This window comes from Castor canadensis, chromosome 2, assembly GCF_047511655.1.
Source record: "Castor canadensis chromosome 2, mCasCan1.hap1v2, whole genome shotgun sequence".
Classification (NCBI taxonomy): Eukaryota; Metazoa; Chordata; class Mammalia; order Rodentia; family Castoridae; genus Castor; species Castor canadensis.
Window position 1 is genome coordinate 128,563,278 of NC_133387.1, and position 19,475 is coordinate 128,582,752.

The 19,475-nt window shown below is 40.0% G+C and overlaps 1 protein-coding gene across 7 annotated transcripts in view; it reads left to right on the top strand.

Annotated features, from left to right (window-relative positions):
* The window catches only part of Cdin1 (CDAN1 interacting nuclease 1), a 203,704-nt gene that overhangs the window by 97,951 nt on the left and 86,278 nt on the right, over positions 1–19,475 (top strand). For all 7 annotated transcript variants that reach the window (XR_012445386.1, XM_020180880.2, XM_074065611.1 and 4 more), the window contains 2 exons: positions 8,543–8,608; positions 9,161–9,266. Coding sequence is in view for 6 of the 7 variants with exons in the window: in XM_020180880.2 (XP_020036469.1) it covers positions 8,543–8,608; positions 9,161–9,266 (172 nt within the window). In the remaining variant the exon portion in view is untranslated. The remainder of the gene's footprint in view (positions 1–8,542; positions 8,609–9,160; positions 9,267–19,475) is intronic.

The following is a 19,475-nucleotide window of genomic DNA, read 5'->3' on the forward strand; positions in this document are numbered from 1 at the left end:
CACAAGTAAAATCTCTGTTGGTCTCTACACTGGACTACTCTCCGAAGAAACTGCTCTTACTGTGTACTGTCTACTTAGCCCTTTTAACAGGATTCTGACTTCCCCTAAAGCATTTCACCCTACTCTGTATTTTCCACCTGTTTCATTTTATCTGATCTCTCTGGCCATAGAAGGGAAAAGTACAACAGATCACCTTTTTTCTAGCATTGGTGCTGTCTTAAATGTCCTTGTTTCATAGCTGTGTGCTGAGTGGTTGCATTGGTACAAGTCTTACCCAGGCGCTATAGGAAAGAAAAAAACAAGAGTCCTTGTTATTGAAGTGTGCGTATCCTTGTGTGGATTTACTCTGCCTGGTAAGCTTGTCCATTTCAAGCTTAGGCAGATAAGTATATACCACTAAGACAGTTTAATGTTGGATAAATGACTTTAGTTTCTCCAACTAAGAAATTACTTTTCATTCATATATATGTGAATATATATTTTTCATTTATATATATATATTCACTTATTCCATAAGTTACTGAGCTCGGTATACACAAGCTCCTGCTTTCTTGCACTTACTGGTCTAATAGGGAGGTAAGCCACCAAGTAATGAATTCAGATAATTTACCGCAACTTCTGAGAATCTTTGTAATTCTTTTGTTCTTCTTTCCAACTAACATTTTTTGAGTGTGTACTCTATGCCAGGAAGTATGCTAGTCAGTATGAAGATGACTGATTATAAACACCCAAGCAAGCACCAGGCATGGTGATACATGTCTGTAACTCCACCTACTCGGGAGGCAGAGATCAAGATTGCAGTTTGAGGCCAACGTGAGCAGAAAGTTAATGAGACTTCATCTGAACAAAAAGTTGGATGTGGTGACACCCAGCTGCAATCCCAGCTACATGGGAGGTATAGGTAGAAGGATCATGGTGCCATCCAGCCTTGGGCAAAACCACAAGACCCTATTTGAAAAATAAGTAAATCAAAGAGGGCTGGGGGTGTCCTTCAAGTGGCAGAGCCTCTGTTTAGCATGCAGGGGCCCCGAGTTCAAACCCCAGTGCTGCTAAAATACATAAAATACTGCCCTATGGTCCAGGTGTTCACAGCCTGATGTGCTGGTGTCATGCCTGCCCATCCCCAACCCCAAATAAATTCACTTAGGGCTATTTTCATGCTATTTTTATTAAACCTGTGAATGAAAGGGTATATGCATTCCAGTAAAAATCAATAGCTATGCTTTATAGGTAGCTGAAGAAGATGCCACTGCCTTGTGAACTATTTTCATTGAAGTGTTGATAGAATTTTATATATTCTATGCTGTCTCACCAGACCTTGCTGCCACCACGTGCTTTCACCCTGGCACTTGAACTCACTTAGCTTACCACTGAGCTAACCAACCTCTTAAGTACTTGATACAGGCAGACACCATTAAGGAAAACAAACATTTTTAACTTGAGTCAGACCTGAAAACTTGAGGAGAATTTAAGTCTCGGTGTCTGTCAGTGTTCCTCCCAAGGACGATTAGCTTAGAATCCATGTTTACTGACCAGCATTCAAGGTCTTGGAAGATGTCCACATCCCCTGCTCACCTGTCAAGTCAGATGCACAAAAATCTCTAAACGTTAAATTGGCAGTAAGCATTGTGATTCCCTTGTGACCTCTGTTGAGGATGACTCCATTTCTAGTACTAACAAAATTGGAAGGCTGGGGGTGTGGCTCCAGTGATACAGTGAGTGCCTAGCAAGCACGAGGAGATGAGTTCAAATCTCAGTGCCATTTAAAAAAAAAAAGTACCAAGATCTCCTTAGAGAAACATGTGCAAAGGCTCCTGCTTGAGAAACTAGATAGGTTTAACTTGATTTAAACATTGCACAATGTGTACATGCACGCTCACAACAGACGTTTTATCTGCTGAGGTAGATGTTTTCATTTGTATCAGACATTAATTCATCCCAGTTTTTTGTTTGTTTTGTTTTGGTTTGGTTTTGGGGGAACGGGTTGAGAACTTTGGACAGAAAGGGACACCGTGACAGTGAGAAGATGCCAAGACTGTTCGTACTGTTGGGAAAAAATGAAAGAGCTTATAGCGGAGACAGAAGGTGAACCATCCATCCTCCATGGGTTGGGCATGTCTCCAGGTCAGAGGGACTTTCATTAGTGACTTCCACAGCCTCTGTCTGGTGCAAGTTCTCGTTAAGTTTGGCTTAATAAGCATGGCTCTGGAGATATTTTATTCTTTCCAGTGAGAGGTATCCTGTTAGTAGACACTAACAATTATTTTGAGTGACACCCGAGAGGCACTTACCTTATCTCTGCCTCTCCCCTTCCCCCATGTTTGGACAAACCAGCATATTTTATTTACATGGGTGCTTTTCTCATCTCCATGTACTGCTCTGTGGGACTCCAGGATGTAGAATCTGTAGAGCCAAGTCAGCTTGGTGAAGGATGTTGTAAGAAATTAGATCTTTGTTGCTCACAGTTGGTCTGCTTCTGGTGCTTTATCCCTCACTAAAGCATGGGTGATTATGATGTGACAAACAGGGAATTGTGACTTCGGGTGAGCCACAGGCGGCGGGAGCAGATGAGATTTTGAATGCTAAGACCGTGCACATGCAGATGTTAGCAGTAGAGGGTGAGAGACTAGAAGCATGAGTGCAGGTGGAAGGGAGCTGCAGGGATTGCATAGCTCAGAAAGAATCGACTGCTTAAATTCCTGTTACCTGAAGGTTGGAAATATGACACGGTTTTTAGGGTAATGGGGGCCTATATTGGGGCACATAGGGGTCCGTTCTCCCCTTCCTGAAGAAATTGTCATGGTGAGAGACCATTTTACTTTTTCCCTTTATTGAATATGTGAGTGCATGCTTCTGCCTGGGACCAGCACAGAAGAGCCACAGACACTTGGTGTTTGGGGAAGGTGAATCCACTATTTTGGTTGTAAGTGGTAGAAATCCAACTGTCTGGTTTGGACACGCATATAGAGGAACACAGGGAGGAGGTGAGGTGGGAAGGGGAGAGGGACAGGACATTAATTGGTTCCAGTATACACCTAGGAAGTCCAAAGGAGAGAAATTTGCTTCTGGTCCATCTACAATCCAGAAGACAAAACAGTGCCATCAGGAAACAATGATGAGCACTGGCAGTGGCTAGCTTCTTTATTCCCTAGGGTTTGTAACCCCACAGAAAAGTTGGCCTCTTGCTCCTATGATTATCTAGCCTGGGTTGAGGGTCTCCTCCCAGGGGGCCATGTTACTGTCCACCTACCACAATCACTTTTTGAGAGTATGGTAGCCAGGCCAGATAGGCCAGCAAAATAAAACTCTTTCTTTGCACAGTGAATTAACCACAGGTTAGGGCTTACTCCCCACCACTGAAAGTTGTTTGTGTCAAATCAGCTACTGTTGTTGCGCGGAGTTGGCTTCTTGATCGTGTGTGTGTGTGTGTGTGTGTGTGGTGTGCATACACGCTTTCATATGTGCACATCTTTGTGTGCAGGAGATCCTTTGTGCCACACAACTGCTAATATGCCTCTCTCTGTTGAGATGGGCTCAGGATCAGATGGAGCTCACCCTGCAGAAGGGTCCGTCGTCAGTGACTGCAGCTAAACAGAGCTGCAACTGACAAAGGTCGGCATTTAAGCACTCCTCAGAATTTTGGATTTTCAAAAGCTCCAGTGACTGTCTAATCCCCTTTTTTTGGGGGGGGGGTGTTTTGTTTTGTTTTTAAGAAACTGGCCTCAGGCCTTGCATCTCAGCAGAGCTTTTGTGGTGACCTGTCCTGTCCTGAATCTTTTTTGCCCTACCATACTGATTTGTCCCTTTGTTTGTGGCATTAAGCGAAGAGGATTGTGTGATTTGGGTTAAAATACAGAAAAACCTTACTTTTTTGTTGTTGTTCATGCCTGTTTCTCTCCTGCCTCTCCTCACACTGCTCCAGCTTCCTGACCTCCCATTTGTTTCCTATCTTTAGGGCACTTCAATTTTCCCTAGTATTGTCCCCTAAAGACATAAGCAAAGGACAAGGTCAGAGCAGTCAGTTGTAGTCCTTATTAGTGGCTTTGATAAGAGGCTTTGGGGGAAGAGGTTGAAACTAATGACTATAATGAAATTTTGGTTCTGTAAAGATTTCATTGATGTGTGGGCAGTCTCCTCTCACTGAATGTCTATTCTGTGGACTTTTGCACTTTGCATATTGGTAGCCACTGTTACTGAAACTTTGCTGATTTCTTGAGTAGAAGAGACTATAAAACTTACTCTCAGGGAACATGGAACAATGGAGAGTCAGCTTCAAGTACTGAGTAAGGCAGTGTTTTGGAAAAAATAACACAGCAAACAAAATGCTACAGTAGAAAAGATAAACTGTAGTTTCAGTTTGTGTTGATCAATGGCCTTTTTTGCCCTCCCTCAATTTCATAAAGAGGCACGTGGTGTTAAAAAAATTCTTTTTGTAACTGTCCAGTGTTTTAATCTGCCATTTTAGAAAACTTGACAAATTCATAGATAAACAACACATCAGTGTTAACTTTTCATTTTTAGATACTGTAAACTGGAATTTTCCAGTTTCTCTGGGAATAATGGCATTTCTTAAACTTTAAGCTTTAAGTAAAACAAAACAAACAAAAGCAAACTTTTCCTTAATAGTCTTCATGCTGCCCATGATGCTTTGGTATATGTTAAGTAGTTTCAGATGTGTTGTGTTCTCTGCCTCAAAATCAACCCTTTATTTTAGAAAAAGAAATTGTGTAATTAGGACTTAATTGCTTTGGATATTTTGGGTATTTGGAGGAGATGGTTATTTAAAGGCCAGAGAAATTAAATGTTCACAGTGTTCTTTATGCATGTGTAATCCCTTTTTGTAATCCCTTTAAAAAAATAAAAATAAAAACCTTCTAAAGGCAAGCAGGGCAACTTAAAAATAAGTGAAGACCTGGTTTGTTTTTGTACAGTTGAAGTAATAGTATTTCATTTAAAATATTTTTTAAAAATTAACATGAATTTTACCTGTGGATGTAATACTTATGTTTTTTTCTTCTGAGTTATGTTGGGGGAGTGCTAGAAACCAAGAGATTGTCATTCATCTCTCTAGCAGGTGTCTTGTAAATATCCACTGATCTCACAGGAGGAAAGCCAGAGCTCCATCCCTCCAGAAATACAATATGTGATCAAGCTGAAATATGTGGCGTGATTAAGAGTGTTAGACAGTCCACTGGGACAAACTTGACCTTGATGGACAAGGGCTCTTGTCCTGTGTCTTTAGCTCTCTGAGAAGTTCAGGTATGGTGGCTACCATAACTTCTCTGGACCACGCTTATTATATGTAGGTTGGGTGTGAGACTAGCAATGACTAAGCCTTCACTAGCTCAGAAACACTGTTTCTGGAGGTACCCGTTATATAAAACCCTGCATTTTGTGGAGCAGGGACCTAACAAGGCTGCTTTTTAGTAGTAGTATTCTTGTGCTGATGTTGCTAACAAAGCTTTGAACTATGACATTAAGAGACTAGTAGTTATGAAATATATTGGATTATAAAATAATATACTTTGTCCAGAAGAGATTCATTTTTTGCCTGATCTATTTCCCCTTCCCTTTCTAATATTCTTACTTTTTTCTAAATATTGACCCTTTTTTTTTGAAGAAAATAAATTATTTAAACATCTGGTTTCTACTTGGAAAGTTCAAAGTATCATAAGTAGCGTAGCTACTTGGCTCAAATATATGCAAAGTATTATCATAACCTGTGTAAAATGCTTGATTCTCAAGAAAAGTATAAATTGCAAAACTGTCTCTAGATGAAGCAAAAATCTGAACAGAACAGCAGCTGCAGAAGATGCAGTCCCTTCCTTTATAATGAGGTGAGCCGTAGGTTCAGACATTTGGGCCCAAAGATGAAAATAACAGCAGGAATTGTTAAATAAAGCCTTGAGCTTTGGGCCAATGTTGATGCCTCTGGGCTTTGTCCATGCACAGGAAGTTAAGTCAGGGAGAACAATTAATTACCAAATGTAGTCAGGTTTGTGGAAAACATGGATGACCTTTAAAACACACTTGCATTTTATTCAGTTGCCTTTTTTGAGCATTAAATATGTGTGGAGTATATGCCGGATGAGAGTGGAGCAACAGATAGGACATTAGGAATGAAAATGAAAAACTTCTGACCTCAGAGCGCAGCATCAGGACCAGTATGAGAAAGAGCTGGGGACAAGTAAAGGATGAGGTAGATGGGAAGTAGGGTGGCTGATGACCTGAAGTTCATAACCTCAACATCCCAGAGTTGTAATTGTGACAAGGCATGCAAATTTTATATGTATACCTGTTAGCTTAGATAATTCTCTAATGGTAAGAAATCTTTCAAGAGCTGGAGGCCAAAAAAGAAACACAATGCAAAGACTAGAAATCAGACAAGATAATTAGGGCTGACCTTACAAGTTTCCCAATGAGATGGTCAGTGATGAAAACTTTTCTGGTCCCAGAACAGGTGAGCAGCCTCCTGCTCTGAAGCTCTCCTTCCTGTTCTTGTATTGTGATTTCCTCTGAATGTAGCAACGTTACTGCCTCCTACAGGGAGGTAAGGCAGACTTTAGAGAATAGGAGAGGACATTTCAGATGTTTGGGATAACCTTACACTAGAAAAATTGTGGGTGATGGCAGAGAATTCTAGATGCTATATTTCAGGCACGGTCCCTGTTGGATCAACTTCATACTGAGAGAGTAGAAGGGAAGGTAAAACGGAGCGTGTGTGTGTGTGTGTGTGTGTGTGTGTGTGTGTGTGTGTGTGTGTGTGAAAGACAGAGAGAGAGAGAGAACTGTACATACCAATGGTATTTTGAAAAGTTCTCCAGAAAAAAGTGGGAAAATTCCTTAGCCTCCCTTGATGTTTTATGATCAGGTTTGGAGGTTTAGGTTTTAAACTTTTCCCATTAAGTAAGTCATGCAATTTGAATTGTAGGTATTATACTATTAATTTTGGTGTAGTGAACAGAAGTGTACACCTTCTTTTAAAGGAATTTTACTATGTACTTTGGATTGCTTGGTGACCTTTGAAATTTTTTTGAGCTGCTGTCAGAAACATAATCATTTTTCCCTCTGAAACAGCCTTTTAACATCTGTAGAGGTTGATCAAGCTAGGATTGTTTTAATGAAATATTAATCTATCTTTTTCAACGTCACCCCAGCTTTTAAAACTGTTCATCACTTCTAAAACAGCAGCTCAAGGCACTGGAGTTGATTTTAGTAAAAGCCTTTTCCATTAAACATTCTCCTTGTGGTCAGAGTACAGTTAAAGTTAGAGGATTTTGTAGTCTTTTTTTGTCTGTAGACTGGCTTCCAAATTTTCTAAATTAACATTACTTAATTTGTAGTTCATTAGCTTGAAAATTTTTTATATTTCAAAGAAAACATTGCTCCAGATTCTGCCATCAGTTCTTCAAAACCTGGGTACTTTAAGGATATTGACTTTTAACAAAATTTACCTGAATTACTTACTTTAAATATATGTCTTGCCATTAAAAGGTTATTTACGTTTAAAATGCTGACCTTTCAGGATTTACACAAGTGTTCTAAAACAGAGTTTCTGAACATTGGCCATGAAACCACTGTCTTGGGCTGACAAATGGATTGGAAATCAGCTACCCAACACTGGGAATGGGCCATTAATTCTAATCAAAGGTGATGCAGGAAGGCGAATGGGATGCATGACAATGTCAACAGCCCAGTAGGTGTTAAGGGACCACACAGCCTTCCTTGTTACTTGGTTGGGCCATTAGTTGAGGTTGGGTGAAGACAGAAAGCCATGTCTGGAATTGAATGACCAGGTCACTCCAAAATCTAATGGAGGACTCCCATTTCAGAAATCACATTGTAATGCCATTAGAAGTCAAGGACGGCATTCAGAAAATATTAGAGGATCTTGTTTTTTAAAAAATCAAGCACCTTGCCAGTTTTTCCAACTTTGTCTAGCTTCCTGTTTTGCTGCTTCCTTTCCTTCCAAATGGATCATGATATTTAAAGAGAATCAAGAAATGGGACAGATATAGGGGAAAAATATCTTAAAGCCCGTTTCCTTTTTAAAATTATATATTGTTACTGTAAAACCTGCTAAATACCAGAAACAGTAGTGTACCAGAGGAATTAAGCTGGGTAACTGATACTTTGTGATTCCTTTTGTTATGTGGGAATAGTTTTACTAATTGAAACTGAACTTTGTCAATTGCTTCAGGGAGAGCATTTATTTCATAATTGGATAGCCAGTGGGCTTATGCTGGAAATTGTCCATATTGGAGGATAACATTGGTGATATTCATAATGGTGAAGTCCTTTTCTTTCGATCGGTAATGATGCTTATAATAAAGACAAAGATGCAGAAGGACAAAGAAGAGTTTTTGCACCTGTGCTTCAGGTTCGTTGGGAAAATTCATTTATTCCGACCCAGCACGGCGCGCACAAGGATATGTATGACTGCATTGGTAATTTTCACTCAGATTTAAGAAAGCAAAGCAATCATGTTGCTGTCTTACTAATGGTACACTGTGGTGAGTGATGATGTTTTACCTTCCTGTAGATGAAGACCAACTCCGGGCAAAGGGTTACGACAAAACTCCAGACTTTATCTTACAAGTGCCAGTTGGTAAGTCCTTAAACTCCACTACTCATTTATTAGTAGAGAAAAGGGGCATGTTTTTTTCCATTCCTTTTTTCTGTGTCTTATGTGTGTGTGTTAATATTAGCAAATTTTACCAGAGTAGATTATCTTTATAATATTGTATTTAAAGGGTAAATAGAAAAAATTATCTCAAAATGGCAGAAAATAAGAGCATCAGACAAAATGTATACTTAAGAACTTTTACATATATTTGAGAAATGTCTTCTGAAGACATTTCAGTTGCCATTTTCTCTAAGTTCTGAATTTTTAAACACAGCTTTGTGAATCACCACACACTGCAGTGTGCTTGACATGTCAGCTGTCCAGGTAAAGAGAGGCATTCTTAGAACTAGAAAAGGGATGTGAGTAGCATTGGTGTCCTGTAATAAACATACACACATGTTGTAGTAGAACTGCTCCCACAGTTAATGATAAGGGCTTCTCTGCTTGCTGATGTGAAGCAAGCAGCCTGTGCAGGGCTCTGATGTTCAACCTTCCCTTTCCTTTGCTGTGTATTCCTAACGCTTTGTCCCTTAGCTGTAGAAGGACACATAATTCACTGGATTGAAAGCAAAGCCTCATTTGGTGATGAATGTAGCCACCACGCCTACCTGCATGACCAGTTCTGGAGCTACTGGAACAGGTGAGGCCCCATTATTTTTCTCTTAAGATAAACGATACTCAGCTGAAATCTCATTAGAAAAATATTTTGTTTAGCTGGTAAAAAATGCTAGCATCCTTTGTCCCCCTAATAAATATACAGTCTTGATTAATGTATTCATTTCAGATAATTTAAACTTCTCTGCTTTTATAATGTTGCTTCATTTTTTTTAATTAAAAATCTCTGCATAAGGTCAAAATAAGTAATTTTTCTATTTCCTATTTACAGTGATTATTTTGGAGTTCCTTAAAATATGTATAGCAAGATGTACTTACTGTGATGCAGACAGTAGATTTCTACTTTTTGATGTAAAATTTATGCTTACAGCTACACCATAGAAAATAATTTATCCTCAGTTCTCTGAGGAAACCATCCAGGCCATATGAAAGGTGGAAATGATTTACCTTACCACAGAAGAAAACCATTTACCCACCAGCTCCTGTCAACCTTTCTGACAAGATGGAAATCTCACAACCGAGAAAGGTCAGGGAGTGGGCAGTGCGGCTTCAGTGAGTCCCTCCACCTGCCTGGACCTAGAGGTGTTCCATTCCATCCTCATGGGGAAGCTGCCTTTGTCCCCATTGTACAGATAACCCGCCTGACACCCAGAGAGAACATGGCGTGCTATTCTAGGCCTAACTTTAGCTCGCTCCCAAACTCATGCTGTTTTCAGCCCAGGGCCAGTGCCATGATGCCACCATTGAGACTTTGGCTTTTTCTACCATTGACACCCTGCATATTTCACACTACACATTTTCCCCCTTAGAACAGAAGGTGGGTCAATTGGTAACCTTCCTAGATTAACTGTGTTCCTCAGTCACTGGCCAAAAGCAAGAATATAGTAATAAGATGACATTGGCCCAGATCATTAAGAGACAGTAGCATCTGTGGACAACAGCCTTGTCCCCAAAGGAAAAAAGGAAACAGTGGCAGGCTATGGAATTTGGCAGTTCATTGTTACTCAGCTTTGCAAAGGCCAGCGGACCTCTCCTGGAGCAGCTGCACTAAACTGAGCCTACTTTTTGCCATGGTAACAATGGTCATGACTAAATGCTGAATGCAATGGCTTTCTTGATTTTCCTGTGTAATTGTGCGTAGCATCCGAGCTTTACTTTATAGGGATGGAGGAGGAAAGTGCAAAATGTTTTAGAAATCAGTGCTGCTTCAGCATTTCCTGCATTTTATTCAGCCATCATTCAAATTAGCAGTAATGTGGCAAGTGGCATTTTAGATTTTTAGCAATTTTATGATGAGTTTGAAACAGTAAAGAAAGCATCACTTTTGATAGTAGAAGGAAAGCAATGACAAGGAAACCAAATTGCCTAAGTTTAGGTTACTAAAGGATTAAAAAAAATCAACAGAGTAAATCAGTGTGCATTAAGACTGTTCTTCCTCCTTTGGTACTGGTGAGGTCTTCTCTGAAGAACAAGTTGAATTGCAAATGGTTTATCTTCATTCTACACCGACTCAGCTGTTGAGTGCCTGCTAGGTGCCTAGTACATAGTAGTTAGAAGGGTATCAAATAACCTGGTCACATGTGTGGAACACCTGTGATTACGGACATGGCTGGAGGGAGCTCTTAGTGACAGATCATTTAATTCAGTTTCTTTTGGCTTGGTTTTAATGTTATTTTGTTGCATTATACTTTTTATCATTGTAATGTTTTACTTAGACTACTATTGATTTACATACCTGAACGTGTTCTTTGAATGTGTATCAGCTAAGTGGTCATAATCCATTTCAGGCTTGTTGTGTGATCAGGGAAGAGTCAGCCTTGGTTTTAAATGGTCCATATCATTCAGGAAGGAAACACTACAGAGAAGCAAAGAAATGCAAGCAGTGCCCAAGTTCAGAATGGAGCACAGAGGATATAAATTTGGAATTATAATGATGACACAAACTTACCAGTGATATGGCATTTTGACCAAAGAACAGATTAGCTCTTTTGTGAAAATATGTAATCCTGCTTTATTCATTTTTTGCCTCAGCACAACTTGCATAGCTCTTTGTAGTTGGAAGAGATCCTCTCCCACCTGTAGGAAGCCTTCCAAGGAGGCTCCTGTGCAGCATTCAGGCTAATTGTTATAGTCATATGATAAGCTCTAGGTGACATTTAAACTAATGTTATCTTCTTGTCACTATTTCAGAAGAAAGATGAGATTTTGCTATTATACAGTTTGGTTAATATTTTTAGAATAGTGCTTTTGTATAAACTCATTTTCCCACAGAGTCCTGATTTTTCGATTAACCTCTAAATTTCTTTTCATAGTAAACTTGATATTCCAACTCACCCTTTAGGCGCTGTGACCTCCTTGGCCACTTCCTCCCTCTTCACTACAGCGTTTTCCTTTCTTGGCTTCCATGATGTCATTTTCTGCTATGGCTCATGCTTTGTCTGCTTTCCTGGCTCCTCTTCCTCTTCCCCAAGTCTAGGCTGAAGGGTCCTGGAACTTAGCACCCACCCCTGTCTGTTCCCTCTTGAGTCTGCACCATTCCCTGGTGATCTCAGGGGTTTCATTGGCTCCTGTGGTGTTAAGTACCACCTCTGCTGGTTTCTACTGCCAGCCCTGTCATTTCCCTGAGAACACATTTCTTTGTCCACTCCATATCTGTTCTTGGTGTCAAATAGAATCTCAGGCTTAGTATGTCCAAAAGTACACTCTTGACTTTTCCCCCAGGTTTGTTATCCTCCCGCTTCCCCCCACTTAAATTAATGGCACCAGAATTTGCCCAGATTCTGAATTCAGAAACCTAAGTATCATCATAGGTCCATCACCAAATTCTTCCAGCTCTGTTCTCACCACATCCTAAACCGTGTCATTTACAGTAAGCCCATCTCATTCTCAAATTTATTACATATGTTTTGGACCAAGCATTGTCAACAAAATAATAAATTTTTAAATAAATTGAAAAAATACTAATTTTAAACTACCATGTGCACACTACATCAGCTTCTCTGATGTAGAAAAGCCAATCCTGCCTTATCAGCATTTGTGTGTAAATAATTGTATGATCTGCTATTTCCCAGCCCTTAATTTTGTGAAAATTTGCCTCCCAAAGAACAAGGTAAAAGTGAATGTGTTTAATTGAAGTGATAAAGTGAAAATCTGAGATTTGTTCAAAGGTGCCTGTCTTTGGTGGAAGTTAGGCAGTATTATGGGAAAAATGAACCAAGCATCCACCGTGTAGTACTGAGGTCTGTGCGTTGTGAGCGCTCATGGTTCTTCCTCACCGGGATCCCCTGGGAACCATGTACCCATGGGCACCATGGTCTACTCCATTAGTGCCTCACCTGATGTGTGCTGTTATGGCATGAGTAATTGCTCCAGCTTGCGAACTCATCTCCTATGTCCTCTCTTAAGGACCTATGGTCAGTTTTTCATATCCTAATCTTGAAAAATATAAGTTATATTGTGTCAAAACTTCTCAGTGGCTTTTCATCACAGTTTAAATAAAATGCAAACTCTACCATGATTTTCAAGGCTCTCTGCATTATCTGCCTCCTTTCTGCCCTAGTCCTCTCCACATACAACTACCTCCCCTCACCTAGGAGTCTCACTTCTTCCACCACACTTGCTTTCTCAGTCTTCCTACACCTCTGTTTGTTATTTCCACTTTAAAACCCTTGCTCCTATTAATCTTCTGCCTGAAATTTTCTTTGCTTGGGTCTTCAGAGTTCTGCTCAGAGAAACATTTCTGACCAGCTGATCTAAAATGTGAAACCTTAGTTATTTCTGTCTCTCATTGGGATTTGCTCTTATCCCTACATTAATAATAAATAAAATGCAGTGGGAAATATTTATATAAAAACCAATTTGCTTCTTTGAGTAAAAGTCTTTAAAGAGCTTTTCTTCTTTCATCGCTCTTTCCAATTGTATATGTAGTTGTCCCTCATTAAATGTAGTCAGTTCTTCAAAATCAGATATTTGACTAAAGAACATAAGCTGCCTTGCCTACAAGCAGAGCCCCCAGCCAGGTATGAACCTTGATTGACTCCTAGAAATGCTATAGCGTCTGTTTCTCCAGTTAAAGGAAATAAAGAGTGACTCTGCAAAGTATAATTTGGATCATAATATAACCCACGATTATATAGGTCTAACAGAAAACACATTTCCTTATGAAATCAACAAAATATAACCTCCCATTCTACTTCTCTGATCAGAAAGTGAGTTCTTGGACAATTTGACCTATATTAGTAAGTATAATTTGATATGGGGATAATGATAGAGAAGGAAACCAGTTTTGCAATCTAAGGCTAGATCGCATGCATGGGTTCTAACACTCCATCTTTCAAAGAAGCAGGAGAAAGTGCTCTGTGCCTAGTTTTGGTGTTGGAGATAAAGTGGGTGAGAATGAATGAAAATACTAAGTAACCTTAAATGAAGAAGAGGGAGCCCAACGCTAGAAAAACACATGATTGGTGTTCAACAACTGCTACAAAAATCAAGGACATCAAGCTGGCCAGATCAGACCTTCACTGCCATTCTGGCATGTTTAGGTATATATACCATCACCTGCAGTATCTATTTCCAACCAAAGCGCAGTTTGTAGATGAGCCTTCCAAAGAAGAACTAAGCTGACTGATCTCCAAGTTAGAGATCCTGGAGGTAATGAAGGGACTGCTGGGTGGAATCCAGGCTATCCTGCTCATCCCATGGTGAGCAGCAATCTGCTTACCCTCTGTAACCCCTCATTTTTGCCTCAATGAATTGGGCTTGATAATATCTTCCTTTCCTATTATGCAAATCAGTTGTTTAATACACATAAGCACTTTTCTGGTGCCTGCGATCAACAAATGTTAACTCTCTTTTTCTTGTGCGTCACTCTGATAGAATTTAGAAGTCTTCTGATGAGACTTCCGAGTCGATGGACCATTTAGCTAACTTTAGCACTCAGCTCAGCTGACATCTCTTTAGGAAACTGTCCAGCATTTCAAAAGAGATGTCTCTCCTGTATTCTGCTAATAATTTCTTAGTATTTATCAAGCATTGTAATTGGCTGTTCACTTCTTACCCTGCTCTGATTAATACTGAGTTTCATGGTGCTTTTAACCCATCTTTGAAGGCCAGCTAAATGAATGACTGTGTGAACGCATATACTTATGCTTAATAGATAGTAATATTTTGAATCAACTATTAAGGCTTATGTAAGGCAGTGACATTAAACCACCATCGGGCTATTATTTTTCTTTGAGGATACCACTCTCAAGTCAGTGAGAAAATGATTCATTTCCTAAATCATTTTTATAGACTTTTTAGCTGTATAAGCTTTTGTAGCTTTATTTCATGAAAGGTAGCACACATGTGTTTACATAAGGAGTTTTAAATAGAAAACAATTGCTAACCAGACAGCCAATATGTCTTATATAGTTTGTCAGACAAATATGTATAGTCTTATGTTTACTATTGCTTTCCCCAGACTTCAGACTTCTCTGGTTTGAAATTTGATGTGGAATGTCTAGAAAATCCTAAGGAGAAGACATTGTGTCCTTACAGGTTGCATGGAACTGGGCCTGGGGCATGAGCACAAATGTGTCTAAATGCTTAATGTTACATATCAGGTTAACAGGTATTAAATACATTCTGTCGTACATGAAGACCCGTCCATGACCATGCAGGGATGGGTGGCCCCACTGCACAGCAGGCCCCTTCGCTTCCCACTCTCCACTTCACCTGGAAAGGTGTCAGGCACACCCCAACCTCACAGCCAAGCTCATGGCATTGCCCTCAGGCTAAAGGTGAACACTCTGGTGGTCTGCCTACTTCATTGAGTGGGTGAACCTAAGAATAAGGCCTTGTAGGCGTGAGCATGGTTACAGGGTGTTTTGATCAGCAGGATCTGAGGTCCCTGCTACATAGAGGGTAGCCTAGAGAGGGGCAAGGGCATGGGTAGCAGATAGGGATGGTCTCTTGGCCCTGTAGGGTCCTCACTCATAGACTGGGATATGACCCGAATGGGGCCAGAGCTATATTCCAAAGCTTGGGTACAGGACATGGATTCCTCTTGCCTGGGTCTAGGGAACAAAACCAAAGGAAGCAAGTTGTATGCCTTCCAAAGCAGTTTCTTGTACTGGTGTTAGGAAATGAGGGAGATGAGCACAGGAAGTATGAACTTGATCACACTCACATACTGCTGGGCAGATGAAGAGCTGAGTTCCATGTGTTGAATTTTGAACCTTTGGCTCCAGAGAACCTCCTCTCCTGCAGACACTGATAATAAGCTAATACTTTCTGCCACAAGAAATTGATTTGACTTCATTTCTTACCTCTTAAGTATGTTTTAAAGATTGGTTATTTGCTCAGTGGTCTAGTGATTGCTGTCTCTGGGCTGTTACAACCTGAGAAGAGAGGCATTTGAAATGGGACTGCCAAACATTAGAGTGGAAGAAGGTATTTCTCAGAGGATGGCAAACCTTTTTTCTGTATCGAGATACTTTCAGGATACCTGCAATTAGCCAAATCCCTGATTTCCAGTTCTCTCAGTCCTGCCTTCCATTGGAGTGTGTGCCTCAGCAGTAGGAGCTCTTAAATCTCAATTTCAGTAGCCTGAGAAGGCAGTGCTGCTGTCTCCTCCCAAGTCATCAGCAAGAGACAGGTTGACTAATAATTGACAGTTGCACTGGAGAGGTCTTCTGTAGAGGTAAAATCCAACAATTTCCTGTTCCATCTCTTACAGTGTACTTGGTTGTGAGACACTGACATCTGATTGTTCCAGACAAATACTTGACACAGTTATCAGCAAGAGTAACCTCAACATGTTTGGGAAGGATGGAGGAAGTGTTTTCTTGCATTTACTATTTTTATAAGAATGTTTTCTCGTAGTACTTAAGAACCATTTGTATGCCATCGTTCATGATGTTCAATGATGACTTTAGATCCAGAAACGAACAAAAAGTACAAATGTTGCCTTAGGCATTTAGAGTGATGTTTGCAATAAACAAATGGTTGTTGAGAAACTGGAATGAGGTTAATCAAAGGATTAATCGGAAAGACAACAAACCTATACAGAAATGTCAATGAGTTACCCTTTCTCAAGCTAGAAAGAATGTCTGATCATTGTTCTTTAAGCATGTTTAAGATTGTGGAAAAGGTGACTCTGTCTGCTGGCTCGCTAGGTAGAGTTGATCTGAGTCATGCATGGTTCAGAAATGTTACCTCAGACCAAAACAGGAGGAAAACGATTGAGCAGCAGGCACTGTTATGCTCATCCAGACAGAATGAAGGAAGAATAAAAGTGAACCCGCCAAATAGGTAATGTTTTGGGGGAACCAAAAACACAGACTCTGTTTCTGAGACTAATTCTAGAATCCTGGATACCAGCCTGAAGTTGGTGCTAGAACTCTGTAGGATTCAGGGCAGAGACTCTCCAGCTTCCCTGTGTAGTCACGTCACATGGGGAGCTTTACCCTGGGAGAACTGATGCGACCAGGGAAGGCCCAAACCTTGAGGATTTTTGTTTTGTTTGAAACTTTAGCAGGCAGTCCTTGTTGTCACCTGGCATAGAAGTCAATATCTTCTTTACCTGGTCTTGGTCTGGCAGCCACCCCATCCCCACATTCCTAGCCCATCTGCTTCCAAACAGTCTTGATGAGAAAAGTAATTGCTGTATGAAGGAATACCAGTTCTGGTTAGCTAACTTTGCAGGTATATGCATAGGAATGCAACCTCTGCCTTTGAGGGGTTGATAGTGAGTCTGGGGCAGCAAATTGCAGAGGCAGCACCCGTGCCCTTTCTGTTCCACCATTCACTTCCTGTCAGTCATGGTGAGAAATCTGTTGAAGACACTGCCCATCAGTAAATGGGTTTGTAATGAGCTAAAGCTCAAAGCCTCTCCAGTGCATGGGGTTACATACCTGCTTCATGTGGCCAGGCAAAGTGGGACAGGTGTTCCCTCTTGCTCTCTCAGGAGCCTTATTCTGTGTGTGTAGGATCAGTAGAGAAGTCCGGCCTTTGTACCATACATCAAGAATGTGATGAACCCTGAGTTGTTGGATTTGAAAGCCACAGCACTAAAGACTTTTTTTTTCATCAAGTCTCACTGCTTTGTCTAGAGACTAATCTGAATTCAGAAGATAACTAGACTAAAAAATAAGAAATATATTTTTTGCTCTGTTTTTTTTGTTTGAGATGGAGTCTTTTTTGCTTTAGCTGGCCTCGAACAGTGATCCTTCCAGTCTCCACCTCAAGTAGATGGGATTTCAGATGTGAACTACTGCACCTGGCCAGGGTATAAGAATATTTTTAGAAACAACTTTGGTCAGGTAAAACTGAGATACAATAAACTGCCCATATTTAAAATACACAATTTAGTAAGTTTGGGCATATGTGTAAACCCACAAAACATGATAGAGAGTCAGAGCCTACCCAAAACCCTCCCAAGTTCTCTTGTGCCTCTGGAAATACTTCCCCAAGCCCTTCAGTTATCCCCACATCAGGCAAGTACTGATGGGCTGCTAATCACAGTTTAGTTTGCAGTTTCTGCTATTTTTCTTTTTCTTTCTTTTCTTTTTTTAGTTTTTATTTTGCTTGCTTGCTTTTTTTTTTTTTTTTTTTTTTTGCTTTTTTTCTATTTGTGTTTTCTAGTATTGTATATAAACAGAGTCATGCATGTCCTCTCCTGTAGTCTTTTGCTCAGCACAGTTTTTTGGGAATGCTCTCCTTTCCTGAATGGTAACATAGTTACTATCCAAGTCTACCTCTGCCCTACCATTTCTTTATCCACTCACCTGTGCAGGGATCCTTGTTTCTAGCTCTGCCTGTTAACTGATAATCCTGCTACGGTCTTGTAAAGACCCTTTCTATAGTTTCTGGGATAAATACCTGTGAAGGAAATTGTTGGGATCTGTGGTAGTTATACTTCTCCTTTCTACGAGGTGATAACAACGGTTTTCCAGAGCAAGTACCGCTCTACCTCCCATGCCAGTTACTGTAGCCACAGTTGCTTCCTGTCTTCCCCATCGCTTAGTACAGCCAGGCTTTTCACTTGGGTCTTTTTCATAGTTGTGCAGTGGCTTCCTGCTGTGATTTTTATTTGCATTTCAGTAATGATAAATCGTACGTAGAAATTTTTAATGCTTATTCACTACCTTTTTGTCTTCTTTGGAGAAGTGCCTGTTAAGTCTTTGAGTCATTTTTAAGTGTGTTGCTTTCCTATTACTTAGTTTTGGTAAGGTTTTATTTTTTTATCAATATGCTAGATGTGAGTTCTTTAAAGATACATGATTTGCGAGCAATTTCTCCCAGTCTGTGGTTTGTCTTTTAAATTTACCTGTCTTTCAAAGATGAGAAGTTTTTAATTTGTGTAAAGTCCAACTTGTCATTTTTTCTGATGGATCATGCTCGTAGCGGTGCTGTGTCTAAGAAATCACAAAGATTTCCCCTGCTTTCTCCTAACAATTTGTAATTTTACACTTAATTCTAGCATTTTCTTTCAGTTAATTTTTCTATATAACATGAAGTATGGGTCAAAGTTCATTTCCATACATATAACAGTTGGGGCTCCAGTGCCATTTTTTGAAAAAAAAATAATCTTTGCACATTGGTCAAAAATCAATTGTTCATGTATGTGCAGACCTGTGTCTGAATTCTTTTTTCTCCCATTGATCAGTTGTCTATCTTTTATAACAATTCTTCCCTGTCTTTTTTTGGTGGGGGAGCACTTGGGGGTGAACACAGGGCTTGCCAGGCAGGCGCTCTACCACTTGCGCCACTCTGCCAGCCTGTTTTTGTGTTGGGGTTTTCGAGATAGGGTCTCAAGAACTGTTTGCTGGAGCGGCTTTGAAACCGCAGTCCTCCTGATCTCTGCTCCTGAGTAGCTGGGATTATAGGTATGACCACCGGTGCCCAGCTTCACTATCTTGATTACTATAACATAACTTTGAAAAAAAGTAATGTAAGTCCTCTAACTTTATTGTTATCATTCAAATTTCTTTTATTCTTCTAGGAATTTTAGAGTCAATTTATCAATTGCTAAAAAAGACTACTTGAATTTTGATTGGGTCTGTGTTGAATTTATAGATCAATGTGGTATGAATTGTTATCTTAGCAGTATTGACCCTTTTGTAATGTGAAAATGGTATCTTTCCCTTCATATTGTCTTAGAAATGTCTTATGTGTGTCATACTCTCTTGATAATACTGGAAATGATAGTTTTTATTTCAGTTTCTCATTGTTCATTGCTACTGTTGAAGTA